General features: G+C 46.5%; 1 protein-coding gene across 7 annotated transcripts; it reads right to left on the bottom strand.

Moving 5' to 3' along the window:
• Positions 1–1,297: 1,297 nt before the first annotated feature.
• Positions 1,298–27,244, bottom strand: ASCC2 (activating signal cointegrator 1 complex subunit 2). Of its 7 annotated transcripts, none has more exons than XM_046901415.1 (20): positions 26,809–27,244; positions 26,588–26,671; positions 23,696–23,791; positions 22,413–22,571; positions 21,922–22,092; positions 20,092–20,221; positions 18,079–18,146; positions 16,266–16,376; positions 15,814–15,926; positions 14,082–14,156; positions 13,416–13,523; positions 11,993–12,061; positions 11,197–11,271; positions 10,683–10,869; positions 9,909–10,123; positions 7,356–7,475; positions 4,376–4,600; positions 3,140–3,248; positions 2,537–2,613; positions 1,298–2,046 (listed from the first exon to the last, which is right to left on the bottom strand). In XM_046901415.1, exons 3-20 carry the CDS (start codon positions 23,774–23,776, stop codon positions 1,878–1,880), a joined length of 2,262 nt encoding a protein of 753 aa, XP_046757371.1. In that variant the 5' UTR covers positions 23,777–23,791; positions 26,588–26,671; positions 26,809–27,244; the 3' UTR covers positions 1,298–1,877. The 7 variants fall into 7 exon arrangements, with proteins under 7 accessions (XP_046757371.1, XP_046757370.1, XP_015150386.1 ...); XM_046901414.1 differs by having other exon boundaries at positions 26,588–26,651; XM_015294900.4 differs by lacking the exons at positions 26,588–26,671; positions 26,809–27,244 and adding an exon at positions 25,619–25,746.

Below are 27,244 nucleotides of genomic sequence, written 5' to 3'. Positions count from 1 at the left end.
TTTCACAGTCCCAGCTGTGCTTTTACAGAGATGCTTAAGAGGAGAGGTTTAAGCTTTCCTGGGATTATCTCCTACCATATAAGTGCTGCTTTACTCCAAGTTCTGGCTGCAGTGCTGATAGCTTCACACTATGCTGAGCAGGCGATAGAGATTTGCAGCTTCTTAGAAGCAAGAACTGAAGATGAATACAGTATTAGGAAAGGGGAGACAGCATTGTAGCAGTCTGGCGGAGAGTAAACGAAGCTCTCAGGCCAGAGAACAGTAGCTATAAAACACAGGAGAGTTCTCCCAGTGGGTAATTTCCCTCGACTCTGGATTTTTGGGAAGGTGGTACACCCAATTCCCTTTCTCCTGTGCCCTGTCATTACGAGGTTTGGGCATGATGTGCACTCAGACATTTCCACACTCAGGAGAACAGCCCGGCACAGAGGTGCTTGGCAGCAGCAGTGATCCTACAGCCTCACAGTCCCCACCCTCTGCGTAAAACCAGGCAGCAACCTCCGTGCCTACAGCGTGTGCTGCAGTGCTGGGAGGGGAGGACAGCACTACACGTACCCTGGAGCAGTGGCTGTAACACTGCACAGCCCCAGGCTCATTTATCCAGCACGTGGCAACAAGCACAGGCAGCTTTGTCTGCTCTACTCTATAGGTGTGTGCTTTAAAAAGCACTGAATGTGGTGGTGGGGAGATGGCATTTGCAATAGACTAACCAAGCAAAGCCTAATTGCTACCTGGAAGTTTGTCTCCACGAGGAAAAGAGCACTCCAAAAGCATGCAAATGCTCTGTGACAACAGCGGCTGAACGGTTATACCCCCAGCAGTGGGCAGGCAGTCCAGGCCTGGGCACAGCGCAGCAGCCCACCTACAGACAGGTCATAAAGCAAACTCAAGGACTTGCACACCTCTCCAGGCAGAGAGTGTCTCCATCACAAAAGACAGCCCTCAGGGAAAGCCCTTTCAGCAACTAGAAACGGCTGTTTACTAACAGCTCCCAGGCTTCCAAACAGCAAACATGAAGATCAGGGCAGTTCTGCTTCACGGAGTGTGACAAGCACTTAGTGAGGAGGTGGCTCCCCAGGGACTCTGAACCCTGCTATCTCCGATTTCCATGTTACTGTCAGCTTGCATTGGATACCACGAGCCTGATTTTCAATTATCTCGACTCTCGGTGGCGAGATCTCATTGCACTAAACCAACACAGAGCAGCAAACAAATTTCACTGCCTGCAGACACAGCACATTGCTGCGGCTCCTCCAACTTCAAATCAATATAGTTCTTAAGAGCCTAAAACACCAACTACAAGACTTAAATCATTTATTGGCACGTTCAGTTTTCCACACACCCTGCTTGAGGGACAGAAACTCACGATACAGACTCATTCACCTCAACTCCTGTGTGTGTGTCAGCAGTGCTCAGCCCGAGCGTTTTGCTGTCAGCCTTTGGGTCTCACCGCAGGATAAGGTGCCTCAGCAGAGCAGGCAGCTGGGAGGGCTGCCACGGGGAAGCCTTGCAAGGCCTGGAAGCTCCCGTGGGCTGCAGTGAGGGCAGGAGGAGGCAGTATGAAAATAAAACTCTCCGAGTTATAAATAGTACAAAAAGAAGTGACGGTGGGTGCAACCCGTGTGATGCACCCGGGATGCAGCTCGCTGTTGTACACACATCTCTCTGCAGACTGAGGAGCAGCCACGGTGTGCATGGAGGGCAGCTCCTCCCCAGGAAGAGGCAGCTCTCCCACGGGGTGTGCAGCTCACATGGAGCTGAAGGGCCAGGTACTGGACGTGGCACCCAGCCTTCCCGAGCTAAGGCAGGGCTGAGGGAATGGAACACAGCTGCCTCCAAGCAGAGGACTGGGGCTGATGCAGCACCTGGGAAGGTTTTCAGGAAGGAATCATGCCTTTATTCCTCTTTCTGTCGGCCATGACCCGCCGATTATGATTCGCCCTCGTGCTTTTGTTTGCTTCCTTCTTCCTTCGTTCCTGCACCGTTTCCCGGTTCTGCCCGTGTCCTTTTGTGTTCCCAACAACAGCAGAGCTGTCGTGCTTGTGCCTGGAGTACAGAGGGAGAAGAACATCACAACAAGCACGCTTAAGGAAGATGCACCAATCCCAAGGAAAGATTTGGGTGTGAGGGGTTCTGCCATTGGCTCAGCCCAGCTCTGCAGGCTTCTGCAAAAGCTGAGCATCACATCAGCCCCACAGTGATGCTGCCCTACACACTGAGCACATCAGGTAAGGCCAGTTATTGCACTGCCCTGAAGTCCCGCAGGAGCCGTTCAGCTCCGGGAAGCTGTGCCCTCCAAGCTCTGACCAGCACAGAGTTCTGCTGATGACGTTACAGGGATGTACCCATTCAATGAGACAGCACAACCAGCAGGGAAGTAAAAGTTGGGTGGGGAAGTTACCAGCGTGTGGTGGTGACCCTGAGGACAGGAATGCTAAGGAACAGGTACATCCTCCACCATTCGACTCAGCTCCAAGATATCCACTAATGACAGCAGAGCCGTGGTTCCACCCCGCAGGGGGAGACACTGACTTACCCCTTCCTGGCAAGGAAAGCCAACCGCCTGGCTTCAGCTCTCTCCCGCAGCACAGCTGGGTCCTGCACGAAGTGGTCCTGCATGGGAAAGAAGGAAAGAGGTTGAGTGCTGTTGTAAGCTCAGCAGCATCCATCAGATGGCTAGAGCAGGAGTTTCTGTTGGAGCAAGAAACAGAGAGTCCATTCGTTATTTATTATCTGTTCTGGCAGAGCTGGTGGGGTTGGTGTCAGTGACACTAAATATAAAACCCGACAGACTGCTTCCCACATCACTATCACCATTTCCAGTATATCCACAGCAACGGAGCCTCAATGACCCTGAAAGCGTTCTGCTGGCATTGTCTGTCGACGGAATAAAGGAGATTAAACCTCTCCATGCAGTAAGTGTCATTGCTCCAGCACTGCCAGCCTAGGAAGCAGCAGATAGCTGTACTCAGGGGACACCTCACAGTCCAGCAGACTGCAGAAGGAGCCACTCCAGAAAGCAGCTCACTCTTTGAAAGAGAAAATCTGTTTCACACCATCTCTAGCAATTACTAACACGTCAAGCAGGTATGACATATAATAAACCTTAATGCAACTCCAACAGCGCACTAAATGTCACCTTTGGTCTTTCCTTTTCAACTTCCTCTTCTTCTTCTTCTTCCTCTTCCTCCTCCTCCTGCCCTTCCTCCTGCCCTTTGAGTCTCAGAACTTGAGGGGTTGTGAACGGCCTAAGAAACAAAACACAAACAGTACACAGTGAAGAGAGCACAGCCACAAGCACTGCACTGAACAAACCCATCCCTTCCACCCCACACTGCATCTCTCAGTGAGTAAAATCCACAGGAGTTTAAAAGAAAAGAAGGTGGTGAGGGGGCTGTCATTAAAATCCTGGGACCTCACAAGGGATTTCACCAGGGAAACAACTGCTTCTTTTGCTTTTACTGCCAAACCTCAACCTCAAACTCCACCAGAAGCACACTAATGCTACAGCCCCTGTTATTTTGAACCTATAGATCTGATTTTTAGCAGTAACATGCAGTAATTGTGCCTGCTGAATCTCTAGAAGCAGAGAGCACCGAGCACCTGAAACAGGAAAAGAGTTGAGGGTCACACTACTGTAGGTATACCACAAAGAGGATGTAAACTGAAGTCTCACCCCACTTTAGAAGGAAAAAAAAAGGCAAAAGGATCTAAGAGAGCATCTCCAAAGATTGAAGGGTAGAGATACTGACATCTCTGTAACACATAAAATGTAAAAGGTCACCCTCAGAAACGTTAAACCAGCTTTTGGAATGTGCCTTTGCTATCTCTAGCTCATATTTCTGGGATAAACATTCTACAAGACCCGTGTCCAACCAGCACTTTGCTTACTAGCAGCTGATTGTCTCCAGCTGTCAGTCACTGTGGAGAATGCTGTGCAGCCCATTACAGGAGTCAGCATGAGAAACACAACAGGACTGGCACACAATAAAACCTCAGTTGTACAATTTCTCCAATTTTGACATCTGCTTTTCTAACCAGCCATTCCATTTCACACTGCCCAGCTACACTCCATCCTTATTATTCAAGCCAGGCCATTTCCCCCTGCTGCAGGACAGTTTATCCTATGAGCAGAAGCACTGCTGAGTGCAAATTTCAGCACCGTGTCAAAGTCCCCTCCCAGATTTGGTCGCTGAGTTGAGGTGATTCAGATTCAGGCGTGGGAGCCTGAGAGCTTCCTGCATGCTACAGGAAAGCTAACCACCAACAGAGGAGAAACGGACCTATGCACACGTCCTCACTGGAAAGCAGAACCCAAAGCAGTGTTGAACAGCTTTACGCAACCATGTTGCAACTCCCAAGCCACAGCACTTACCTCCTGCTGATCAGCTCATCATCTGAGTCAGCATCATTTGCCCCCACTTGGTTTCCATCGTAGGTGTCATCGTACTCATCCTCATAGTCCTCCCCATAGAGCTGAGCTTCTCCTGGCTGCAGGGGCAGCTCCTCCACGACCACGCTGTACTGGCTGTAGCGCTCCCTCTGCTCAGCCACCAGGCGCTTGTCGTTCAGCAGACTCCTGGTTGTGTCCTTCTCCCTCCTGCATGGGAAGGAAGGGGCAGGAACAGCAAGGAGGTGTAAAGATCTCCTCTGCAAGTTATTTTTTGCCCTGTTGTTAAGTGGATGTTGAAGCAATGCAAGTCCCATCTCAAGCATCACAAGCACTACTTCAGCCTCCCTATTCCCTCTCTGATTTATAACAGGAGTGCTCATCGAGCTACTAAAATCAGCCACTCCTGGCTTGGAACAAAGTTATGTCTACGTAGAACCCCTGCAAGATTACATAGCAGGTAGAGCAGGAACTGGAGACTGCCACTGTCACTTGAGACAGAAAAGAAACTTGAACAGAAGATTCAATTATACTCGAGCTGAATTTTGGCCAGGATTCATCTAACACAAGAATTCCCATGAATCCTGAATGGCAAGCTGCTAGGGCTAACATTAGGACACAGCCCTGCAAGGCCCAGCGTGCCCTCTTACCCCACGCTGCAGTACTGCCTCACTGCAGTGCACACACAGCTACAAACCATGGCCCAGGGCTGCACCACAGCACTGCAGCATAGCCACGCTCATTGCCATAGAGTTCAGGACCTCATCTTACAGACATGTACTGCACAATATGAATGGAGAGGGAATGGGCCAAAAAATTACTAGTGCAGCAGAAATGGATTAGCACAACTAAGAAAAGGAGAACAAAGCAGCAGGCCAAGCTTCTGATGTAATGTATCAAAGCATTGTGTGTACATTTAGTTCAACAACCAACAGTCATCTGACAGAAAGGAAGGCCAAGAAACAGAAGCTTGACAGAGGTATTTCAGAAGGGCCATGAGATATCACGCCTCATGGTGCACAAGCACTCCCTGAAATCCCGTTTTTCATCGAATCATTAAGGTTGGAAAGGACCACTATGATAATCCAGTCCGACTACCAACCCGTCACCACCATTGCACTACACCACGTCACAGCACGCTGACTGCAAAGCTATAGGGAACCCACTTTCAAGCATTCACAGGACAAGCTGCAGCCCTCAAGGCCTAGAAGGAGCATGCATCAGCCATCTGTTTGACATCTGGATGTTAGCAGAGAAAGAATGTGTCCAAGGCAAACCTCCTGTGTATCAAGAATGGGCAGACTTGTGTCTAGCAAGCACTGGGAAAGTGAACCAAAGAAGCCTGACTCTCATTAAGAATCTCAAAACAACCTAACATTGTAGATATATTTGCTTCCCCTCTCTTCTATGACTCATTCTGTTCTATGCCTGAATTTAGCTGCAAGATGCCCTACAGAGCATGTGGTTAGTTCATGCATACCTCGGCTGGGATAACATCTTATGTTGGTATTCAGCATGAGACTGAACTAAATATGCAATAATTGCTTCCTGCTGAGCTGGTCTGATGACTGCAGAAGAGCTGCAATGAAACGTTTCAGGCACCAATTCCAGGAAAAACAGTGGGAAAATGTTATAGTGCTGTGGTGTTCAGGGCATGCTCTGACTTCAGCAGAGATTCGGCCCCTGATTATGGCTGGACATGCAGAGACAGCTGCGATCACTCTTCCAGATCAGCAGAGAACCACAAATATGCTATTACATTCATTTCCCCATTCCTCTTTTTCTCCTCTTCCTGGTGTGGCTTTCTCCTTCATATTAACATCCCCTGCCCACAGCAGCTACCACAATGGGATCCAGCCTGACCTGGCTCTTTTAGCAGCAACAGCACCCTGAACACAGACAGAATTTGGAGAGGAAAAGATTTAAGGAGAACAAAAAAATCCCAACCAAGCACATATATGGATACAACCAGAATCAAATGCAGGTCTCCAGCTGGGCCAGGAGAACTCTGTTACCTAGACAGACACTTGGGACTCCTGTGTATGCAATGCAGACTACTGACAGAGCTCCACTTTTAGTACTTAAGGGGAAGATTATTTTCTTGCCTGGCCACTATCGTGGCAACACCACAGCACTGCTGCTGGAGAGCTGTCTGCCTGTGCTGTGGGACAGAAGTGGTTTTCTCCTGTCAGCTCGATGCAGCTTTGCAACTGAAGCCTCAACTGTGAGCTCCCAGGATCACATGGCTCAGCCTGCAGACACTTTTATTTACATTCCTTGTTAATATACACCAACATAAAGATGGCACTTAGCTGATTAGATGAAAGACTGTTCATAAAGAATCTGAAACAAATCAGCCGTGTTACTGAGATAGAGTTGATGTTAGCGGGAGCCAAGAAAGCAATGCCCCAGCTGAAATCAGCATGGAGTGTGGCACTGAACAAAACGCCAAGCCAGGCAGAAAGTAAAGCAAATGCCCTTCACAGCAAGCTTACAGAAGCAGGAACAACAATAGAAGCAGAGGAGTCTAAGCTGCCAGGTGTTATCAGATTGTGGAGCGGACGGATACTGAAACTTCCCCTGTATTTAGAACAAATCACTGCTTTATCTCCGAGTCACAATCGCAGCCCGGTAGAGATGGCTGCTTTTCAGGTTTGTTCTTCAGCGTAAGTTTAGGACCAAGATGAAAAAGCACAACGTTACAAACGAGCTTGGCAGAGCAGCTGCCAGCAGCGTGCAGAGGAAAGGCAATTAGGAAAAACACTAAATGGAAACCAATCTCCTCGCAGCGTTCGATTTTACTTTCCCAAAGCAAAAGAGTAAACAGGTGGGGAACGTTCCTGATAAGGCACGGTCCTGCCAGCCAATTCCTGCAGGAGGACTGTGAGAACAGGAATAAATGTGCAGGCTCCCAGGTGTTTGTTTCTCCTGGCAGGTGGGGTTAATGAGGATGCACGATACTCACCGCTTGCCTTTCTGTATCCGAGAAACATCCACTGAATCCCTGCTGAACACATCAAACTCGTCATTCTGGAAGACGTTGTAGCGAGCAGTGACCAGAGGTGTCGGGTCTGGCTTTGGTTGTCTGTAAAACCAAAAAACAAGAGAGTGGAAACGGAGGTGAAGCTGAGGAAGGCCACGTCCTCCCCTTCTAAGACCTTGGTTTGTGCTGCTGGCCTCGCAGGCACCCACAGCACGCCGTGATCCACACCATGACTGCAATCCCTTCTTTACACTGCTGCAGTGCAGCACGTGCAGAGCAGCTCTTCAGACCAATCTTCCTGGGGAAACCAAAGGAACTGGCAGAAATCAAAACGTGATCATTAAAAGAATAAGTACAGCTGTACCCAGGTATGGATAACATAATGGGCTGGTCTCAAAATCCTGATTCAGTAAAGCCAAACACTAAGTGTGATGGATTACACCGTGCTGCAGGTTCCAATAGTGCCCTGCTGGTGCATTCAGGATATTTATCTCCCTACGGCTCCTTTTTAATTCTGTCTCAGAGTCCCAGGTTATGTTTGTTCAATTTGCAAGTCCAAAACCCATTGCTCTTACATTCATTTTGCTGGTGCTGTTAGCTCAGCTGGGCAGCTGAAAACGCTGCTGTGTTCACTTCTAAACTCAGCAGCGATCAAAATCCTACATTTGCCACTGAAGTGACAGTTTTGATTCAAAATCCAAGGGGAAAAAAAACCCCCACCACCCGGCTCTATCATCTGGAACTGCTGGCTTTGCAGCACCAGCAGAAAAAACAGCCACCTTCCAAAAATCCACCCACATGCTTTGTGCCCAAGTCAGCAGATCTGACTCCGAGAGCATGAAGATAGTTGCAGAACTCAGATTTTCTTTACGTCACTTCTCTGATAAAGACAGTTTTCCTTTTTTAATGCAACAATGAGGCAGTCTGCCCGTTCCTCCGTGAAATGTGAACAAACAGCACATTCGCATCCTGACACTCAGACAAGAACTGCTGCTGCAGCACAAACAGGCGCTAACAGCTGCACACAACTCAAACAGCTCAATTCCACCGCCAGCTACAAACCCCACATCCCATGCACGGCCCAGAGAAGCAAGCTAAAGCTTGGCAAGTTTGTCACAGAGTAGGCAAAAATGGATCTGAATCGCCACTTCCAGCTCATCTTTGGTTCCGTTTCCCTGGCTTAACTCCAAACACAAAGCAGTCCTTCAAATACTGTATTTTACCCTACAGACTGAGCTCCAGCTGAATTGGTTCCACTGAAGATGCCCTTTCCTGCAGGACAGCTGGCACTTTAACACCTATGACCCCATCTTCTGCAGCAAAATACTTTCAGTGCACAACAACGTTCTGCTGGCCAGCCCAGATTGATCCAGTATCCCCATGGTGGAATTGTAATGGATCTTGTCTGAGCATTTAATGGACAAGTGTTTCTGTCTTCCATCACAAAACATGACCCAGCATCTGCTGTACTGAAATACTGAACAGAATCACACAATCACTGGGGTTGGAAGGGACATCTGGAGCTCCCAAGACCAACCCCACCGCTAAAGCAGGTTGCACAGGAAAGTATCCGGGTGGGTTTTGAATACCTCCAGAGGAGGAGATTCTCGTACCTCTGGGCAGATTGTTCCAGGGCTGTGTCACCCTCAACATCAAGAAGTCTTTTCTCGTGTTCAGATGGAACTTCCTATGTTCCAGTTTGTGCCCATTGCCCCTTGTCCTGTCACTGGACACCACCGAAAAGAGCCCTGGCCCCATCCTCTTGACACCACCCCTTAGATATCTATAGGCATTGACCAGATCCCTTCTCAGTCTGCTGAGATGCTTCATGCTGAACTCTCTCCATCAGCTCCATGTCCGCCTTGAAGTGGTGAGCCCAGAACTGGACACAGTGCTGCAGATGTGGCCTCTCCAGCGCAGAGCAGAGGGGAGGAGTTATTCCTCCCTGGGCGTAGGATTCTGCACTTTCCCTTGTTGAACCTCATTGGGTTCCTCTGCACCCAACTCTCAGCCTGTCCAGGTCTGGCTGAAGGCAGCACGGCCTTCTGGTGTGTCAGCCACTCCTCCCAGCTTTGCATTATCAGCAAACTTGCTGAGGGTGCACTCCATCCCTTCATTCAGCTCATGGATGGAAGTGTCAAACGAGACCAGACCCAGTACCAACCCCATGGGAACACAGCTAGCTACAGGCCTCCAACCAGACCGTGCCACTGATGGCAACACTCTGAGCTCTGTCAGTCACACAGTTCTCAATCCGCCTCACTGTCCACTCATCTATATTGCCCTTCCTAAGCTTACCTACAAGTTAATACTCCCACCCATTTTACAGTTAACGTTCCAATTCTCTGCAAGTACACAATGAGGGCAAAAAGTCAGTGGCACACGGCAAGAAGAACCTTACCCTGTAGCTATTTACCCTAAGAAGATATACATGCAACTTCTTAGAACTCTTTTGCAAGAAGTGTCTAACCTTCAAAATAAAGACATTAAAAATTCACAGTATGAAAGCAAAAGTGCCAAAGTCCTGCCCCATACCTTTGCATTGTTCGGTCCAGTTTATCCAAGAATGGCACCAGCTTATCTTCAAGGATGTTGTTGATCACTTGCTCTGCATTGTAACTGTACTCTTCCAGGCAGGCCAGGATGAAGCCCTCCCCGAGGTCTGGCAGCAGGTCTTTCACTTGAGAGATCAGGGAGTCCAGCTCCACCCCAGACACCTTGGCAGCGGGTGCAGCAGCTGCACCAGCACACTGTATGAACCAAGCACAATGAGTGGCATTATTGAAAAGAAGCAGCAGATGAGGGAAGGGAGACACACATTGAAAAAGGAAAAGGAGCAGCCTGGGTTATCAGCATTTAAACACAATGAATTCAAAGGCTGAAATCAGAAGAAGAAAAGTCAGCTAAGCTGTTTATACTGCATCAGATCTACAACAGAGCTGGGCACACAGGCACACAACTGTTTTTGTCCATGCTCGAGCCAGCAGGGATACTCTGAAGAATCCTTACGTCGAATAACATAAGAACTTTGCATTTAAAAAAACAAACACACACACGAACTACAGTGAGAAAATGCAGTATTTGAATAAACCACTGCAATAGGAAAACCAAGCCAACAGGAGTCAGGAGAAACATGCTCAAACAAGGAGGCAGGATGCAGCGCAGTTCTGCTCCTCGTTTCAAGAAGTCTGCACTTAAATTTAGCAAAGGTAAGAAATGAAACTAAATTTCATGCAACCCCAAAAGTTGAGCGAACCAATCCTCTCTTCACAGGTGAATAAAATAAGGACAGAGAAGTGCCCTACCCACCTCATCTTCTGCTGCATACGCAGCCCCAAGCTCTTCTCTATCCTCAGTGGAGTCCTCCACCATTGCTGATGCTCCATTACGTGCTGCTGCTGATGTTGGATCTTGAATGACTTGTGCTTTCTTCCTGTCTACACCTTCCCATGCACTTTCCACTGCCTGGAGGATATATGCTGTCCTGGTCTCATCTCTAATAGAATAGCATTAAGGACATTTCTCATGCTCTAGATGCACACATTCTGATCTCACCTTGAAACAGTTGTGCATTTTTCAGTAACTCCCAAGCTTGTGCCTCTATGGGGCTGGACCAGATGGCCTCCAGAGGTCCCTTCCCCTCCAACTCTAACCAATCTGTGATTCTGCAATCCTCCTCTTTTTTTTAAAGATGAAATTTTCCACCTCTTACTGCCAGCCATGCAGGTTAGCCAGAGGGCAGCAATGGCAGAAATGCCACCAGCATAAAGGAATCTAAGAGCAATTCAGGTTTGCAAATCCCTGAGGCGAGAGCAAAGGATACAGCGTGGACGAAGCCTGCTGGAGGAGACTGACATCATCTTCAACTGGAAACAGCTCATCATAGTCACGGAGAAATCTAACAATGCAAAAGCAAGCTTCATCAGTTGAACTACAGAATAAATCACCTGCAGACCTGTTACACACTGCCATCCCTGCTACGCTACTCTGACTGTCTCACTGCTCAGGTGGGAACACAGGCAGTCTCGCACTCAATACAGAATCCCAGCATGCATTACCCTGACTTTGCTTCCATTACACTGCAGCAACACTTCCCTGCAACCCACCATAGCCAGCTGTAACACTCCTCGTGATGTTAAGACTGTAACCTAGTGTGGCATCATACAGAAAACATGGTTTATGATTTGAATGTGATCCAAACGCCTGCAGTGCCAGGATCCAATTCCCAGTGCTGCCATTTACTTTGCATCTTCAGCATCAGCACTTAGTATCTTCCTGGTTTGGTCACCCCGGTTGAGAAGTACAAATTAGTAATAACAGCCTAACTCATCAAGGCAGCTAATGGCTAAATTGCTATCCTTCACTTTGAAAGCCTGGATTAAAGAGAGTGAAGAATAATATTCTTCAGTGTCACACAGCATTCCTCCTCATCTTTACAATGAAGTCTGTACCGCAGTTTGAAACCCTCTCACAGCAGCTCTCCCAACTAGTTAGAGTGATTTCTAACTCCCAAATGCATCATAACCCCTCATAATAATGTCTCAGGCAATTCTGCTGTAAAGAATGGAAAGGGAAGGCAAGCTTGCCCATCCCCGTGGGCCTCTTTCAGCCACACTCACCTCCTTTCCTGAAGTACCGAAGTAAAGATCTGTAGGAACTCTTCAATGTAAGGTTGAATATTCTCACAGCTGCAGAAAACAATGGCACAACAGAGTGAAAAACTCAGTGGTTAAGACTTCCACACTGCACAATCTCCACATTCTGCTCACTAACCAAACTAATAACACTTCATACGTCAAGGCAAAATCACATTTGAAAACAGATTTTAGTCTTCACTTTCATAGATGCTAAGGGTCAAATGGAAACAAAATTCTTTTGTGGCTTCAGCAAACATTTCAGCCAGCTAGATCCAAAGTGTTACCACAGTTGCAATTACAAGGCTTCTGACAGACTTACAAATCTTCTGATGCCTCAATCAGACTTGCAATAAGCAGAAAAGGGTGTGTAGTACTTTTGCAATTGCACTCTATTATATGCCTTGGGATTGTATCAGTGAACCTCCCAGAAAGTATGTGCTCACTCATGCAAGAACAGATGCCAAGCAAGCTCCTCTTGCAATCTTTCTGTTATAACTCCTAGACCTTCCATTGCTGCTGATGCACCAAGTGTCAGAGAAAGACAAAATGACCTCTGCACTGGATCAGCATTAAGAAAATGCTGAATGGGAGCTACAGAGACCAGCAATCTAGAAAACTGGACCAGGTTGCCCAAGGAGGCTGTGGATGCCCCATCCCTGCAGGCATTCAAGGCCAGGCTGGATGTGGCTCTGGGCAGCCTGGGCTGGTGGTTGGTGACCCTGCACATAGCAGGGGGTTGAAACGAGATGATCACTGTGGTCCTTTTCAACCCAGGCCATTCTGTGATTCTTTATGATACTATGAAAACCTGCAAGGACTGCAGCAAAGAGACCAGCCCAGGAGAGCAGCAAGCAAGATCCACGTTTTTTGTTCTGTCTCCAAATTTGCAACATGATTTTGGGTCACTTCAGTTCTCTTATTTACAAAGTAAGTAAGAAACAAAGTCATTTTGAAATGACTCACAGAGCTATAGATAAGTACTTCTTACTAGCTAACTATTTTCAAAATAGGAGGGGTCAGTAAAGCCATCAGCATCCAGGTTTAAAAACATTGCTTTCAATGATCTATAGCACTGCATTATTTCTGCTATTGTCTCAGGCAAGGTGTCTACACACAGCATTAGAATTTGCAATTTAGCCATAAAGTGAGGTTAGCAAACTGATTGGACCATGTACCTTAACTCACTTTGATGGGGCCAACAACTCACCAATCCAGTACCAGTTCATAATGCTTCATCTGGGACATTCCTGCTGTGCAGGACAAGAGGTTTCTGATGTCAGCAAGTATCTTTGGGCACAACTCCTACACTGTCCATTTTCTCCAGTAAATCAGAAACCAAGAAAAATTTCCCCCCGCAGTGGTGATCAAATAACTGAACAGTACCACAAAACCCACGTGCCAATACCTGCTCTCTAAGATTGGCTGCAGACACACTTGGTTTATGAGGATGTGAAAGGCTTCCATCACCTTTTTCCTGGAATGTGAAATTCTCCTCCACAAATCAGCATAAACACTGCAGAGACAGTAAAGATCACACTGTTGGTGCAAGGACAAGGAATTCCAATCTTTAATGCTCCCTTCCTCCACAGTTATCCCTCTAGAGGAGGAATTTCATTAGCCGAATTCTTTCTTTGCTGTGAGGACCAGAGATGAGAGCCATTTCATACTCATTAAGGAAAATCCACGCTCTGAATGAAGTTGCTCTCAATAGCAAATTGTCCTGACAGCTAGACAAATGATAGATCAAGTGCACCAGCATAGCCTGTGCTTTGAAAAACAAGGAGACTCATCTACACAGAGATATCATTCATGTTTTCACACTTTGTTACAATTTGGATGCATCTCCCATCAAGGTTCTTCTTAGACAGCACTGAAAGGAATCATTAGTCACCCCACTGCCCAGGAAAATTTGGAATTAGAAAAGCTGCCTCTTCAGAGCTCTCTGAAGCAGTATAAAAAAAGATGGAAAAGACTCTGCAGTGGTGGGCAAAGCAGCATGAAGTGCATTTTTAACTAAGCCCTGCAAGAGTCATATTGAAAAGAAAAGGCGAGTCTTCACAGAGATTTTTACCTGTTATCTTCATAATGCCTCTTCTTAATTGCAGACTCCAGCTCAGGAATTGCCAGTTCATAGAATGATGCTAACCTGTAGAAAGGGGCAACACAACAGTAACTGGCAATGGATGTTTCCAAAATCACTTGCTAGAATATAAATCAAATGGTTAATTTCATTAAGCTCTCCTCACTGGCAGTACTCATTAGCATTACTCTGTTTTGTTACTTGTTCCATGAAACTGAAGCAAGCTAATACACAACAGACATAGAGCAGCAGCCTGAGGAAGCCATCAAGGTATCTTTGAAGATGGAGGCAAAGCAATGTATTTGAAAAGCATCTTCCTGCTGCACAGAAGAACAATATCCTCAGCTGAGACTGGCCTCAGAATAACATCCAGCAGCGCTTCATGAGCAGCTAGCCGTTACACCACTTCGCACAGAGCTGCTCCATCAGCAACACTACACCCATGTCACATGTTAAGAGGCAAACATGTCAAATGAGTGTCCTTGAGGCAAATATAACAGAAGCTGGTTGATACTTCTAGTCAATGAGAGAACTGACCAAGCCATTTCAGACCAAGTCAATCAGAGAGGTTTCAATACTAGGACCTGTAAGTCAGTTTTCCCTCCCCACACTCCAAAGACCCAATAAGCAGTCCATATTGGGAAGCAATAAAAATGTTGCTGTTGACCCACTGCAAAGATAAAGAGTATTTCAGCACGTCTCTGACATCGACAGCAAAACTAAAAGCAAAAGGCTTTACTGCTCTGAGTAATCAAGCATGTAAGCAGCACTGCTTGCCAATTCAAACAGCCACCAGCAGTCCACCAATCTGCTCTTCTCTCAATGACCGACTTGACAACACCTAAGAGGAGAGAAACCCACACAACCTGGAGCAGCAGCATTACTCAGCCAGTGGTCCGTAAACCACCGGCAGCTGCAAGACTTTGGAGGCCTGCAACATGGTCAGAAATAACAGTAAAAAATGAGTTCATTTGCACTAACAAATAAATAAAGGAGAGGAAATAAGGACAGTAAATTAACATCTCAGTTGGTGCTACATAAAAGTGGCTGTGGCAGGTCTCTATGAGACAATCCTGTGGCTTGAAACACCTGGGGCAAGCTGGGTAAGCATCATTCAAGGACTTGCAGTCCCTGTGGGAACAACTCTGCTGTCTGGACCTTGCGACTGTCCTGGCTCCTGCCTCACTGCACTGCAAACTAGAGCTGGTCAGGGAATTAGCTGTCAGCCCACATGTGGCAGTGCTGCCTTGTTATCCTTTCCCATGCGCTCAGCTTTTGCCTAAGCTGTGATATTCTCTACCATAAAACTTAGGTTTAACATCAAGCAAAAATATTTCTTCTCGGGCCCTGACAGACTATCACTTCAGAAACTTTCTCCTTCCCTTTCCTCAGGTCCTATGGCAAGAAGCTTTTTCCATCCGCAGTTTTTTCTGCTCATCCCTCTCCATCCCTTCCAAAGGACACTGAGTACTGTTCAGATGGGATTTGAAATTGCCATGGTTGACTGACCCATGAGCAACGATGAAGGTAAACACTTAGCAGACATCTCTATAATCACCTGTTTTATTTACTGGGAATCTGTGCATTCCCATCAGGCTGAACCTAGCACTCTTCAGTCACATTAAATCTGAACAATTAACAATGAAGGCACTGGGGCAAAATCCTGCTGAGCACTCAGTATTTTTAATTGACCAAAATAAACTGTCTGCAGCCCAAGATGTACCTGTAGCAAAACTCGTGGTTTTGAAAGGTCTGGCAAGCCAATGGGAAGACATCAAGAAATGCCCAGAGCGTTGTGCAAGTGTCACACAAGTACAGCACAATGTCCTTCAGCTCCTGAGAGAGAACGAACAATCAGCGAGAGAAAAAAACCACACGAGCTTTCCTAAGTACACAGCATAACCCACTCTGCCAGGGATGCATCAGATTCAAGTTAAATCTTCTTCTTGACTGTAGGATACATGATACAGTGGATGTGCTTGAAATGCACAAGAGCAAGGCAAGAAACTCACGTTGGAAAGGCTTTATCATCAAGTCAAATGCCAAGCAATGAAACAATGACATGTGCTGTATGAGCTGTCTGGGAACAGAATGACCATCTGTGGTCTCAGTGCTGCACGGACCATTCAGTTTACAGGATGACAAACAGCAAAGTGCACAGAGCAATGGTTCTACCTGGAGGGGCATGTTCCCTGGGGTCACATTTACTCTTTCCTCCAATTTCTGGGGCTCGGCAGAGGCTCCTTCACACTGTAAGCCACACTTATGCAAAATATTGTTGAACACCTACATCAAGAGAACAGAGCAGTGTTGAAACAGAGGAAAGCGTTGGGATGTGCCTCATCTTACTAATAACCACTTCTATGATCATCTATGCAACACGTGACTATCTCCATACAGCAGCACAGAGTTGTACGATGAAAGCTGCAACAGACTCTTGCAGGTAACAGCAGAAGGACCACACCACTTCTGAAACTCCATGAGAGCTGCAAGCAGTTCAAGTGCAGCTGTGTATGTCAGTGACGTTGAAGCAGGGACTGTAGCTATAACACACATCCCTAGCTATGCAAGCCAAGGCCAACACTGGAAGGTCACCTGGGATGTGACGAGCCCTATTACCAAGGGAGCAGTGGGACAACTTAGAAGTCAACACCACCACATGCTTATTAGCTGGCTCCAAAGCCCTCCCACCCTCTCCTCTGAGGTCAGCAGAACAGATTTTGGGGCTCTTGGATATAAATGAAGAATTCCAGGAGAAGCGGACAGAATTAGGTACAAGATTGCTAAAAACCTTTGGTGTAGGTTAAAAGCAAATCCCTTCCAACCTCAACCATTCTGTGAAATTTTCTACACTGGTAGCTTTGGAGATTTGTCAAACTCTCCTCCCAGAGGTACGTGAAAAGCTGGCTGAAAGTACCAGAGTTGCATACCTGAGGTTAATATTACCATCCCACTGGGCACATACACTCCTAGACCTGCAGACATATCAGCTTCTCTCATCAGCAGGGTAAGTACATAAATAGTTTAATGGATCAGTGATGATGTATCTTTTGAGCTGTTACATCCATACATGTGAGTTACACTGGTATTACTCTGCAGTGGTTACCAAAACACACAGTAAAGAAAGCAGTGTTCTGCAGAATAACTGTTCTGATGTGGTACAGTAGAAACAGCAAATGGAATCTTTGCTGTCTTCCCCAGTAATTCCTTTGAAGGTCCAGCCTTGCATCCTAGAATACTTCTAAAATGTGGTATCATCTCTGAAATCTAGCTCGAATGGTTTAACTTACGCAAAGAAAGGAGAACGTGGGCTTTCAAAAAGCCAAGTGACGTTATAGGTGTTTTGGGGTAAGAGATTTTCTGCCTTTGTCTATTTTAGGTGAGTTTTTTGAGGGCATAAACATGACATTTTCAGGGTACAAAGTTGTCGAGGCACTTTGATTTCCCTTTCAGGTTAAATGCAAATCCTGCCTACAAAGTCTGGGGAATATACAAATTGCTTATTAAAATGAAAGCTGAGACAGAGAGAGATGCCAAATATCTTTTGTAAGGCACAGCCCTTCCAATAGATTTTCATTTGCTCCCGAGAACCCGCAGCATTAATGCCAACCCATTCCACTATATCAAGCCTTAGCTACCTCTCACAGTCATTATTTTGTTGTTTGAAGTTTTAATGCTTCCCCACTTGGGGAGATAAGAAGAATAGTTACTTCTTGTTTAAACAGCCTAACAAATTCCTTGAGATTAACAGGCAAGAGAATGCCAGCAGCTGAAGAAGGGTAACAGGAATTAGTCATCAAGAGATAGTTTTAGATAAAGGTTCAAAAACTACCTGACACACTTGAGCATAAGAGAGAGAATATAAACTAAAACAAATACATCCTGCTCGCCTACAACCACATTTGCTCTCTGTCTCTCCTTCCCCCCCTCCCTCTGAACTGTGCCACATTTCCAGGTGAAATCCAAGCTCTGAGCAGAAAAGCAGTACCTGGAGGACAGTGGGCAGAGTTTCATCCAGGTCACCAAAGTAACTTGGCTGCTGAGTGAAGATATTTTCTGTAAAGGGAAAGAGAGCACCTCCCATTAGTTCAGACAGTCATGTCAAGGAGCAAATTTACACCAGAAGATGTGCTTTTATTGCTGACACCCCTCACCCCCTCCAGATATGGTTAATAACCGCATCAAGACTTGGGCACAGATTCGCTTCTCAACTCACACACAGTGCCTGCTCCTCTAGGGCTGTCCCATCAGCAACCAGAGCACTGGAATATGCTCATCAGAGCAGAGCAAACGAGATGGTAGATGATTCACACCTGAGGCTGAATCGATGAATAATGCAAATACCATCTCGAAACATCCCAAGTTCCTTTATTTAACAACTGGAGTTGACTTTTAATTACAGATAACAGTTCAGCATACACTGGAAAATATTCTGTAGGATATTTCTTAAAGGTAATGAGGCTTTAGTAATACCTGCTATTACATTACTAGGACTTCATTATCTTTACAAAATACTCTACTGAGTAATGGCATGCCATAAATCCTGACCAGGGAAGCACAGAGGCTGCCTATTTTCCTGTGAATTACTGTTCTGACTGTGAAAATTAACAGAGTTCTCCAGCAAGGACAGAGCACGGCTAAGAGTTATGAGACAGGTCTCAGAAAGATTTATTCCCACAGAAGAACCTAAAGTTTATCAAGTTATGAATTGCACAGCAGAACTGCTCCCATCGTTACGCTGACAACATAAAGCAAATAATCAGGTGAACAAATTGCTGGTCACTTGCACACACAGTTACTGCATTGCACCCCAAAGGCTACGGATAATTCAAATGAGCTTTCACACACTTGGGTTCTCTTCAGGATATTTTAAGACACAGATAATTTAAACTTCACATTTGAAAGGGAACTATCCATCCTGTCATGCTTTCTTCCCTACCTCTGAGGCCTGACTGCTAAATTTAGAGTGAAAGTTACTGAAAAAGACAAAGGGATTCAAAAATTCTAAGCTTCTGAGTTTTCCTGGTCTGGAAATGTGGCTGTCATGTGAGCTCTCTACTGCTTCCCATGTTAGTCCACTTGGAAAAGAGACAAAAATAGCTACCAAATAAAGGAAGACGTTTCATCACAGGAACTGTAGACAAACTGGGTTAGACTCGAGGAAGATCTCACTTAATCCTAGATTGGGTACTGTTCCATTTGTGCTCAGGTGGAAGTTAAAGATCAGAGGTAGTTCCCTTGCAAAGGGAGCACAGGACAAATACAGAAGCTAAGCCAACATGCTCTCTTCTTCATGCAGGTTCCAGTGTCCCCAGGCCTGAGTTATTGTTTAACATGCATTGGCCACAGTGAGTGACTGTACAGAGATATCTTGGGATAAGCACTGCTTGAGCAACGCTCTGAAGTGCCTTGCAATTTGAAGGCACTATTTTATCAAGGTCTGCATTGAAATTTCAAGTTCTCCCACTTCACAGACCAGTAATTACTTCTTGTTGCACAGTTCACTCACTCGGCTCCCAACTCGGGGAACAAAAGCATTCACATGAACATCTGGACTGTGCCCCACCTTCTAACCCCACTTCCTTTCTGCCCAGAAATCCAGTTCAATGCTCCTTCCACACTTGAGCAGGGTTCTGCAAAGCCCTCCAATCCTCTTACCCAGTGGTTGAGGACATATTTAATTGGCACAAGGAAATAACTGAGCCCTGGGCAACGCCTAGCAGCCCGAGTCCAGTTCACGACAGCTAAGCATCTGGCCACAAAGCACTTCTTGACATAAATGCAGTTCATAAGGAGGAGAAAAAAGGGAAAATGTCATCTGATCTAGAAACTACAGACTACTGAACTACTAGAAACTACAGCTGCTACTAAACTACGGGTTCTAGTTGTTTTGTTTTTTTTTTCCGGAGTAGTATTATTAGAATGACAGGCAAGAAGTTGGGTATTACACACAGTAGGCAAAAGCTAAAATGCAACAAGCTGTTCCTTGGCTTTAACTAACCAATCATCTTCTGGAGCAGGGGACCATTTCCCTTTCCAAAGAGCACACAGAGATCCAGTATCTTAGGGATGTCGAACAGGAAATTGTTGTAAATAATTTCTCCAAAGACAGAGGGAGTGATGAAGTGATCCTACAAAGAAACAAAACAGACACTTAAAGAACAATCTGTATATTACTTAGCAAGAACTGCAGTATTACAATGACATTTGTAAAAACATCTCTTGAATGTGCATTAAAGGCTCTGTTTTGCAGGAGGTAGCACTGCCCATACACTAATTTTGGCAGTCCCTTCTATCCCCACACTCCCAGCTGTCACTGTCACCACTCCATCCACACCACTGACTATGCACCACTGCTTATGGAGGTAGGTTTTGTCCTGAACTGAACCAATCCACCTAAAAGTTAAAACACAGAGCTGTTTACAGTTGGTTCAGTTCCCAGACCTGGCTCACTAGGTGGCCAAATAAACAGCTGGACTGGCACACAAAGGGCTCAGCTCAGGAGGAGCAATGAGTGGCTAGGCACAGGAACAGTTCAACAGGCACTGAAAAAGTACCCACGAAATCACACCCTGATGCTACTGGTGTCCTGGAAAAGAAGAATGAAGGCATCAAAGACATTGTGTCGCTGTCTGAAAGTAGGAAAAATAAAACAACAGGAATTGCAGCTCTATATCCTGAGTGCTAAAATCTGCTTCCAAAACACACGACTTACAGTATTCAAGGAATTTCTTTTAAAACTATAGATGACAAAAAATTCCATTGTCTGTAACACCAGGAAGCAAGCAAGCTAAAATGCAATTTTCGTGTCAGTGACTTCCAGCAGATTTGCCTAGGATGGCAAATGTTTTCAATCACTGTGAAAGGCAGAATGCACATTGTCCCTCCCGGAGCAGCAGGACCAGGCTTTATGCTGGCTAGGTTCAATTTCTAGAACTGCTGCTGACTGCCTGCATGACAACAGACTATTCATTCTCTTCAAATTACTCAACTATGAAATGGTTTCAGATGCTTGTCTGCCTCACTGGGGTGGCAAGATTTAATCAGACCCTGCAATGAAAGGCAGCATAGAGGTGTCGAGTACTTTTGTTGAAGCAGTGCCAGCTGCAGGCTCCAGCATTCCTTTCACCCATTCCCTCCCCAGCCCTTCGGTTCCCATTCCAAGACCTCTCCTCAACGTCCTGACTGTCAGCAGTGCAATAATCAAGGCACCACCACTACATAACACACATTGAACCAAGGAAGATACCAAGGGAGCAATTGGTGAAACAAAAGGTGCCTCATCCTGCCCAAAGGAATTGTGAAAATTCCACAGCTGCCCATGGGAGTTGCACTCGCACAATTAGGGATGAGTGCCTTTCAATTATGATGCCAAGAAAACAGTAATTTGGAGTCATTTCGGTGTGCGTCCAAAACACGGAGAAAGTTCAAGCAGAGACAAGTATTAGCACAGATGACACAGTGCTGCACGGTAAGGTAAAGTGGGATTGAGAGAGTGAACACCTGGCTCCTGGTGGCCTGAAAAGCCTACATTCCATGCAGCCACAAAGGCCAACTTGCTCTTTTTTTCTAGTCACGCTGATGCATCACGGCACCACATGTTTCTAACCTGCTATTATTTAGTTGTCTGCCTGGATCTCCCTCCTAAGAAATCATGGCATAGTTCAGATGCTTCAGCTCTGAGTGATTATCTTCTCCACACTGAGCAACACGCTGATAAAAATAGAGAGGATTGCAGCTAGGGCATGTCAATAAGAAACGTGATTAATTTCACAAACTGCCTTTTTTCCAAGGCTATGCAGCTTTGCCTGCGAGGCAAAGAAATATTCACCTTGGACTCCTTGTGAGTGGACATCCTTAGGAAGGTCAGAAAGACACTGCGATGAAGATGCTTCTGCATGTCATTCACCTCTGGATGGCAATCCAACAGCACATCAAATTTGCGAGGGGCATAGCACAGGTAGGAATCCAGGCATTTCTGAAGTGTCTCATCGAATATCACCTTGCACAACATTAGACAAGAAAATGGAAAGAAGGGAATGGCACACACACACACCTCACACTCACAGACAGCTGAACTGAAAAGCACACCGAGACACTTCAGAGTGCTAATGGTCTATCTATCCATCACACACAAACTCTTAAAATCCACAATCTATAAGAAAATATGACTTTCTTCGCATTCTATGGTCCAGTAATTAAAATTCTTGGTAAATGATGTAATAAACATCAGTCTTTGTGAAGACAACTTAAAACGTGTGGCTCTTGGAAGCACCTATGCCATTCATGCTTTTTCTCCAGCGTCCACCAAACAATTATTACCTGGCACCAAAACTTATCATGAGGCAAAGCCAGAAGCCAGTCCAGATCATCTGCAATGAATTTTGCTCGCTCCAAGAACTCTTCCACTAAGGCAGGGTCTCTGACAACAGGTGGCGGTCTGTATAGCACAAAAGACCGATCTGCTTTTATTTCTGGGTGCTGCAGGAAGCCAAAAGACTGTATTAAAACCAGAGACCAAGTGGCAGGAATGCCCAGTTACCATCTGCACTGCTGAACGTTTGGAAACGGACAGAAAAATGACACGATAATACAGTTTGTCATTCAGTTCTCTGTAACTTCCCATTCTCTAATACTTAAAGGCAGCAGATTAGTGAGTTCACAACCTTATTTTTCAGGGTATTTTCAGACCTCCACAATTCAGCAGATGATGATACTTGTACTCTGTTAACAGAAAGCTTTGCAAAGCAACCCTCCCACACCTCCAAACCAAACAGCAACAGCTTAAAGTCATGCCTTTAAAATGCTCTGTGCCCTCTTTTCTGTCTGAGCTGGTTCTTGAACAACATTCCATAAAGTCAAACCAACATGACCACCAAATACAGAGAAGAAACACTCTGCTACCCTTCTCAGGAGTTACTGAATAGTTTGCCTAAATCCCCCAGTCCTAAAATGAGAATCATGCTGCATAACAACGCAGCCTTGAGTTCTGCCTCGGCCCACACAGATGCCCAGGGTAATCTGAGCAAGCCAAATCAACAGCAGGCCCCACTTCAGCAACACTCCCAGGAGAACGCTCAGTACCATCGTGTTTCTGGAAGAAAAGGATAGCTGTGGGTTTCATTTTTGTCCACGATTTTGAATATTCCTATGTAACAGCACAGGCATGCTGCTTTTGTGCTAGACGAGGCACAGACTTCCAGTTTGACCCTGTGGTTCCAACCTGAGATCGAAGGGCAGAAAGTCACAGGACACAGTAAGTGGAGAGAACTATCCCAGTGCTGTAACTCAGAGCTACACTGCACGCAGCTTGCAAAAGCCCCCAAAGCACTGTTCATTGGGCTATTCTTTCAAAGAGTAAGGAGTGCAAGGAGAACACAATTTATTCTGGGTGCTGAACACAGCATGCTCTCATTTATTCATCACTAAAAAAAAATAATCTCAGCTAAGCAAATGCATTAAAACATGAAGAAAAATCTACCAAACAGGGAAACTGTTCAAATTTCACCATATCCTGAACTAACACAGCCTTTGGCTCAGGTTCCAATATATGACAGCTATTTGGTAAAGGTCTTGTTTAGCCTTCATGAAAAAATACAGCTCACCAGTGCTGGTAAGGTTCTCAGCTTCCCTGTCTTGGGATCCTTTTCTGTAAGCTGGATTTCATCCAGTGGCAGCGCCGGCATTGTGATGACTTGTGGCTGTCGTCAGCAAGCAGAAAAACAAAAGCAGCACAGGATGTGTTTTACAAGGTCAGTCAATCAAAAGCATAACAAAACAGGTGACAGCCTTACCATACCACAGACACACTGAGGCTGGAAATAACTTCTGCAAAGCAGTCTTTACACCACCCAAATGCTGAAGCTTTAGGGAACACCCAAGAGCCAGCTGCAGGTGCCTTGGAACAGTGCAACGCTTTCATTCCTGTTTCTTACTGAGAGGCTCTAGATATCTTAGGCACAACAAAAAGCATTTGGGGACATTGTTTTAGGGGAGCTTAGTGTTTCAATCTGGTTCCTGAAGATTTATGCTGAACTATCTGCTCCTGCAGTCTGTTTTAACGTGTGCCATCTATCTCCTGACATCACAAACTAAGGAGGCAATCGGAAGCCTGACATTCTCCTGCCCATTTCCCATACATACTCATGGGACTGTATTTCAATTGTCAACAGCACTTTTAGGCTCAGAAATATTTCTGTTAACTCTGAATTAACTGTGAGTCAAACCTTCATTCAATAGAAAGTACGTGATCGTGTGCATTGGTTCAGGCATTAATACAAAATGTAAACTGCAGATTAACACAGCTTTCAAATTGCTGGAGGTTCTACAGTGATGTCAGTGAAATGGTACTAAAAAAATTACGTGGTGAAGATGTAAAAGTCTCATAACATGTATTTCATTTTATTCACATTGCCTGGGCAGAACAGAAGGAAAGAGGAGCGTCCCTATAGCTGAACAACGCTGATTAGAGAGCAATGTCACAGCTTGGACACAAAGTGAAAGAATCGTGCCTCTGGATCCACACAGAATGGATTTTAGCATTTCATATTATTAATCATATTTCAGAGGCTTTAAAAAATAGGAAAAAATACACCAGATCAATGCTAACATTGCACAGCATAGAAAAGCTGAAATAAATACTTTATTTGGCTCTTATAATTTCCAGAGTCATTTTGAAAACTCCACAGAGAAGTGAAAATTTGCAATATGGGAAAAAATAGGTGCCTCGTTTTGAGGCTGCCAAGTCAGAAACTGCTTGGAAGAAATGGGGTCCCAACCAGAAGTTTTATTAATTTCAAATGAAAAATAGATCGGAGCATAGTGACCCCAGCATGAAGAATCACTCCAGATCTCTATCACAATGATCTCTTCACAAGAGTTTTGGCTTAATCAAACAGGGATTTTTTTTGGATCTCAGGGAAGGTTCAGGCTGGATATCAGGAAAAGGTTCTGCCCCAGAGGAACAGGCTGCCCAGGGCAGTGGGCACAGCCCGAGCTGCTGGAGCTCAGGGAGTGCTGGGACACCACTCTCAGACCGGCCTGATTTTTGGGTGGTCCTGTGTGGAGCCAGCAGTTGGACTCAGTGGTCCTTATGGGCACCTTCCAACTCGGGATGTTCTACGAATCTACCTTGTGGTTTCAGGCACACAGCATAGAAGCCCTCACAAAAAAAAATCCAAAAAACAAACCACACCAAAGCACTCTCACCAGGGAAACACAACAGCAGGTGTTCCCTGCTCCATGCTTCAGCGCCCACAGGGGTGCCCGGCGGGGGCAGGGGACACACGTATGGCTTGGAGGAGCAGCCCTGCCCCCAGCCCCAGCAGCGGGTCAGCCAAGGCCTGCTGGCCCCCAGCCCTCCTGCACACAGCCCCAGGTCCCTCCCGCTGCACCTCAGAGGTCTCCAGCCGGCCAGCCTCAAGCACCCCACGCTGCCCCCAAGCCCCTAAGCAGGCACCGAGGGCACACAAGAGCACACCGTTACCAGCCCCACAGCGGGCCAAACCAGCCCGGACTCCCTGCCCGACCACGGCCACACAGCCCGAGCAGTGCCGGAGACGAGCGGCTCTGCCTCTGCCCCAGCCTAGGCCCCGTTACCGTGCGGCCACGTCCAACCGGCACCGCACTTCCGGAAGCAGGAGGCGCTTCCGGCGCCGGGCGGAAGTGCTCGGGGGGGGACGAGGCGAGCCTCCAGGAGGCGGGGCCGGGCCGCACGGGCGGTGTTTCCACTGGTGCTCGCGGGTCCGGCGGGGGTTAGTTGTGGTTTGGCGTTCTGCTGGTGGCTTAATCGCCCTGCAGAGGTTGGCTTGGCCCTGCTAGGTTCCCCCAGGACCTGCTGCCCTGCAGTCTGGTTCTTCCTTGTAAGGAGACCCCTGTGGTCATTTTGGTGTGGCTGGGCTGGAGTGGCTTTGAATTCAAAGAAGGGAGATTTAAGTGGGGTGTTAGAATGAAATCGTTACTCAGAGGGCAGCGAGGCGCTGGCCCAGGCTGCACAGAGCTGTGTGTGCCCCATCCCCAGCGGTGCTCCAGGCCACGGGTGGGCCCTGGGCAGCCTGAGATGGAGGGGGCAACCAGCCCAGGGAGGGGTTGGGCAGGGGGCTGTAAGGGCCCTTCTAACCCAACTGTGCTGTGCGTCTATGAGAAGTGTTTGTGGTGCTGCCTCCTGCAGCTCTGCACACCAGCACAATGCACACCCCTGTGCAGGCAGCAGTGGGAGTCTGTAGTTCCAGGATCCCACCAATAGCGTGGCATTTTAAAAATGTATTCTGGATACAGCTTGTATCCATAATGTTGTTTTTTAAGGCATAACAGCTGCACAATGCAGTTGTTTTTCCTTTGAAACAACCAGCTAGGTCAACCAGTCGCCCTTTTACAAGGCAGGCCTTACTAACATTCTGCAGGCAAATGAAATTACACACTTGAGGCAAAGGACACAACAGTGAACCCCACGGGACAGCTGAGCCTTCCAAAGCCAGCAATCCCCACAGTCCACTCACCAGTTCCTTTCAGTTTTGCTTTCTCTCTGCTGTTCAGGGAGATTTGGAAATCACCAGGTCAACACTGCAGGACAAGGATAATTCCTGTCAATAAATACAAGCTCAATTGCTCTCGAGAACAGACTACGTTAGTCAAGTTTACAGTGCTCTAAACCCACAGAAATCAGGCATTCTTGGGATGAAAGATGGAACAAGTGAGGCATTTAAAACAACCAACTCACTATGATAGAGGTGCTTCACGTATCTCAGCTCTCCTCCTTGACTGCAGCAGTCTCCTCCAAAACTCCAGAGCCCAGTTTTATACAAAGCAGCCTAAAATGGAAACCACATCATGCCCTCAGTCATGTGGCTAATTAGGAATGAGACTGTAATGAGGTTCTAGCTCCCAGTCCCCCAGTCCAACGTGCTCAGAAGCAGCGAGCAGTCAGCATCTTGACTTGCCATCCTGTTTGTAACCACATTACAGCTTTCCCCGCTCCTGTGTGTCACACATGGCCAGAGGAGGGAAAGGGGAATAGGGTGGACCTCCAGCAACCCCACAGAGAAAGCTGCCTGCCTGCCTCTCCCTCCTAATGCTGCCGTGTTCAGTACTTCCTTATTAGCAAGCTGGCATTTTCTCTCTCCAAAGAACACAGCATGGAGAGGTTGTGTTCGTTT

Source organism: Gallus gallus, chromosome 15 (genome assembly GCF_016699485.2).
Source record: "Gallus gallus isolate bGalGal1 chromosome 15, bGalGal1.mat.broiler.GRCg7b, whole genome shotgun sequence".
In the NCBI taxonomy this organism is placed as follows: Eukaryota; Metazoa; Chordata; class Aves; order Galliformes; family Phasianidae; genus Gallus; species Gallus gallus.
Note: the sequence above shows the minus strand (reverse complement) of the source record. Positions and strands in the feature narration are given on the sequence as shown.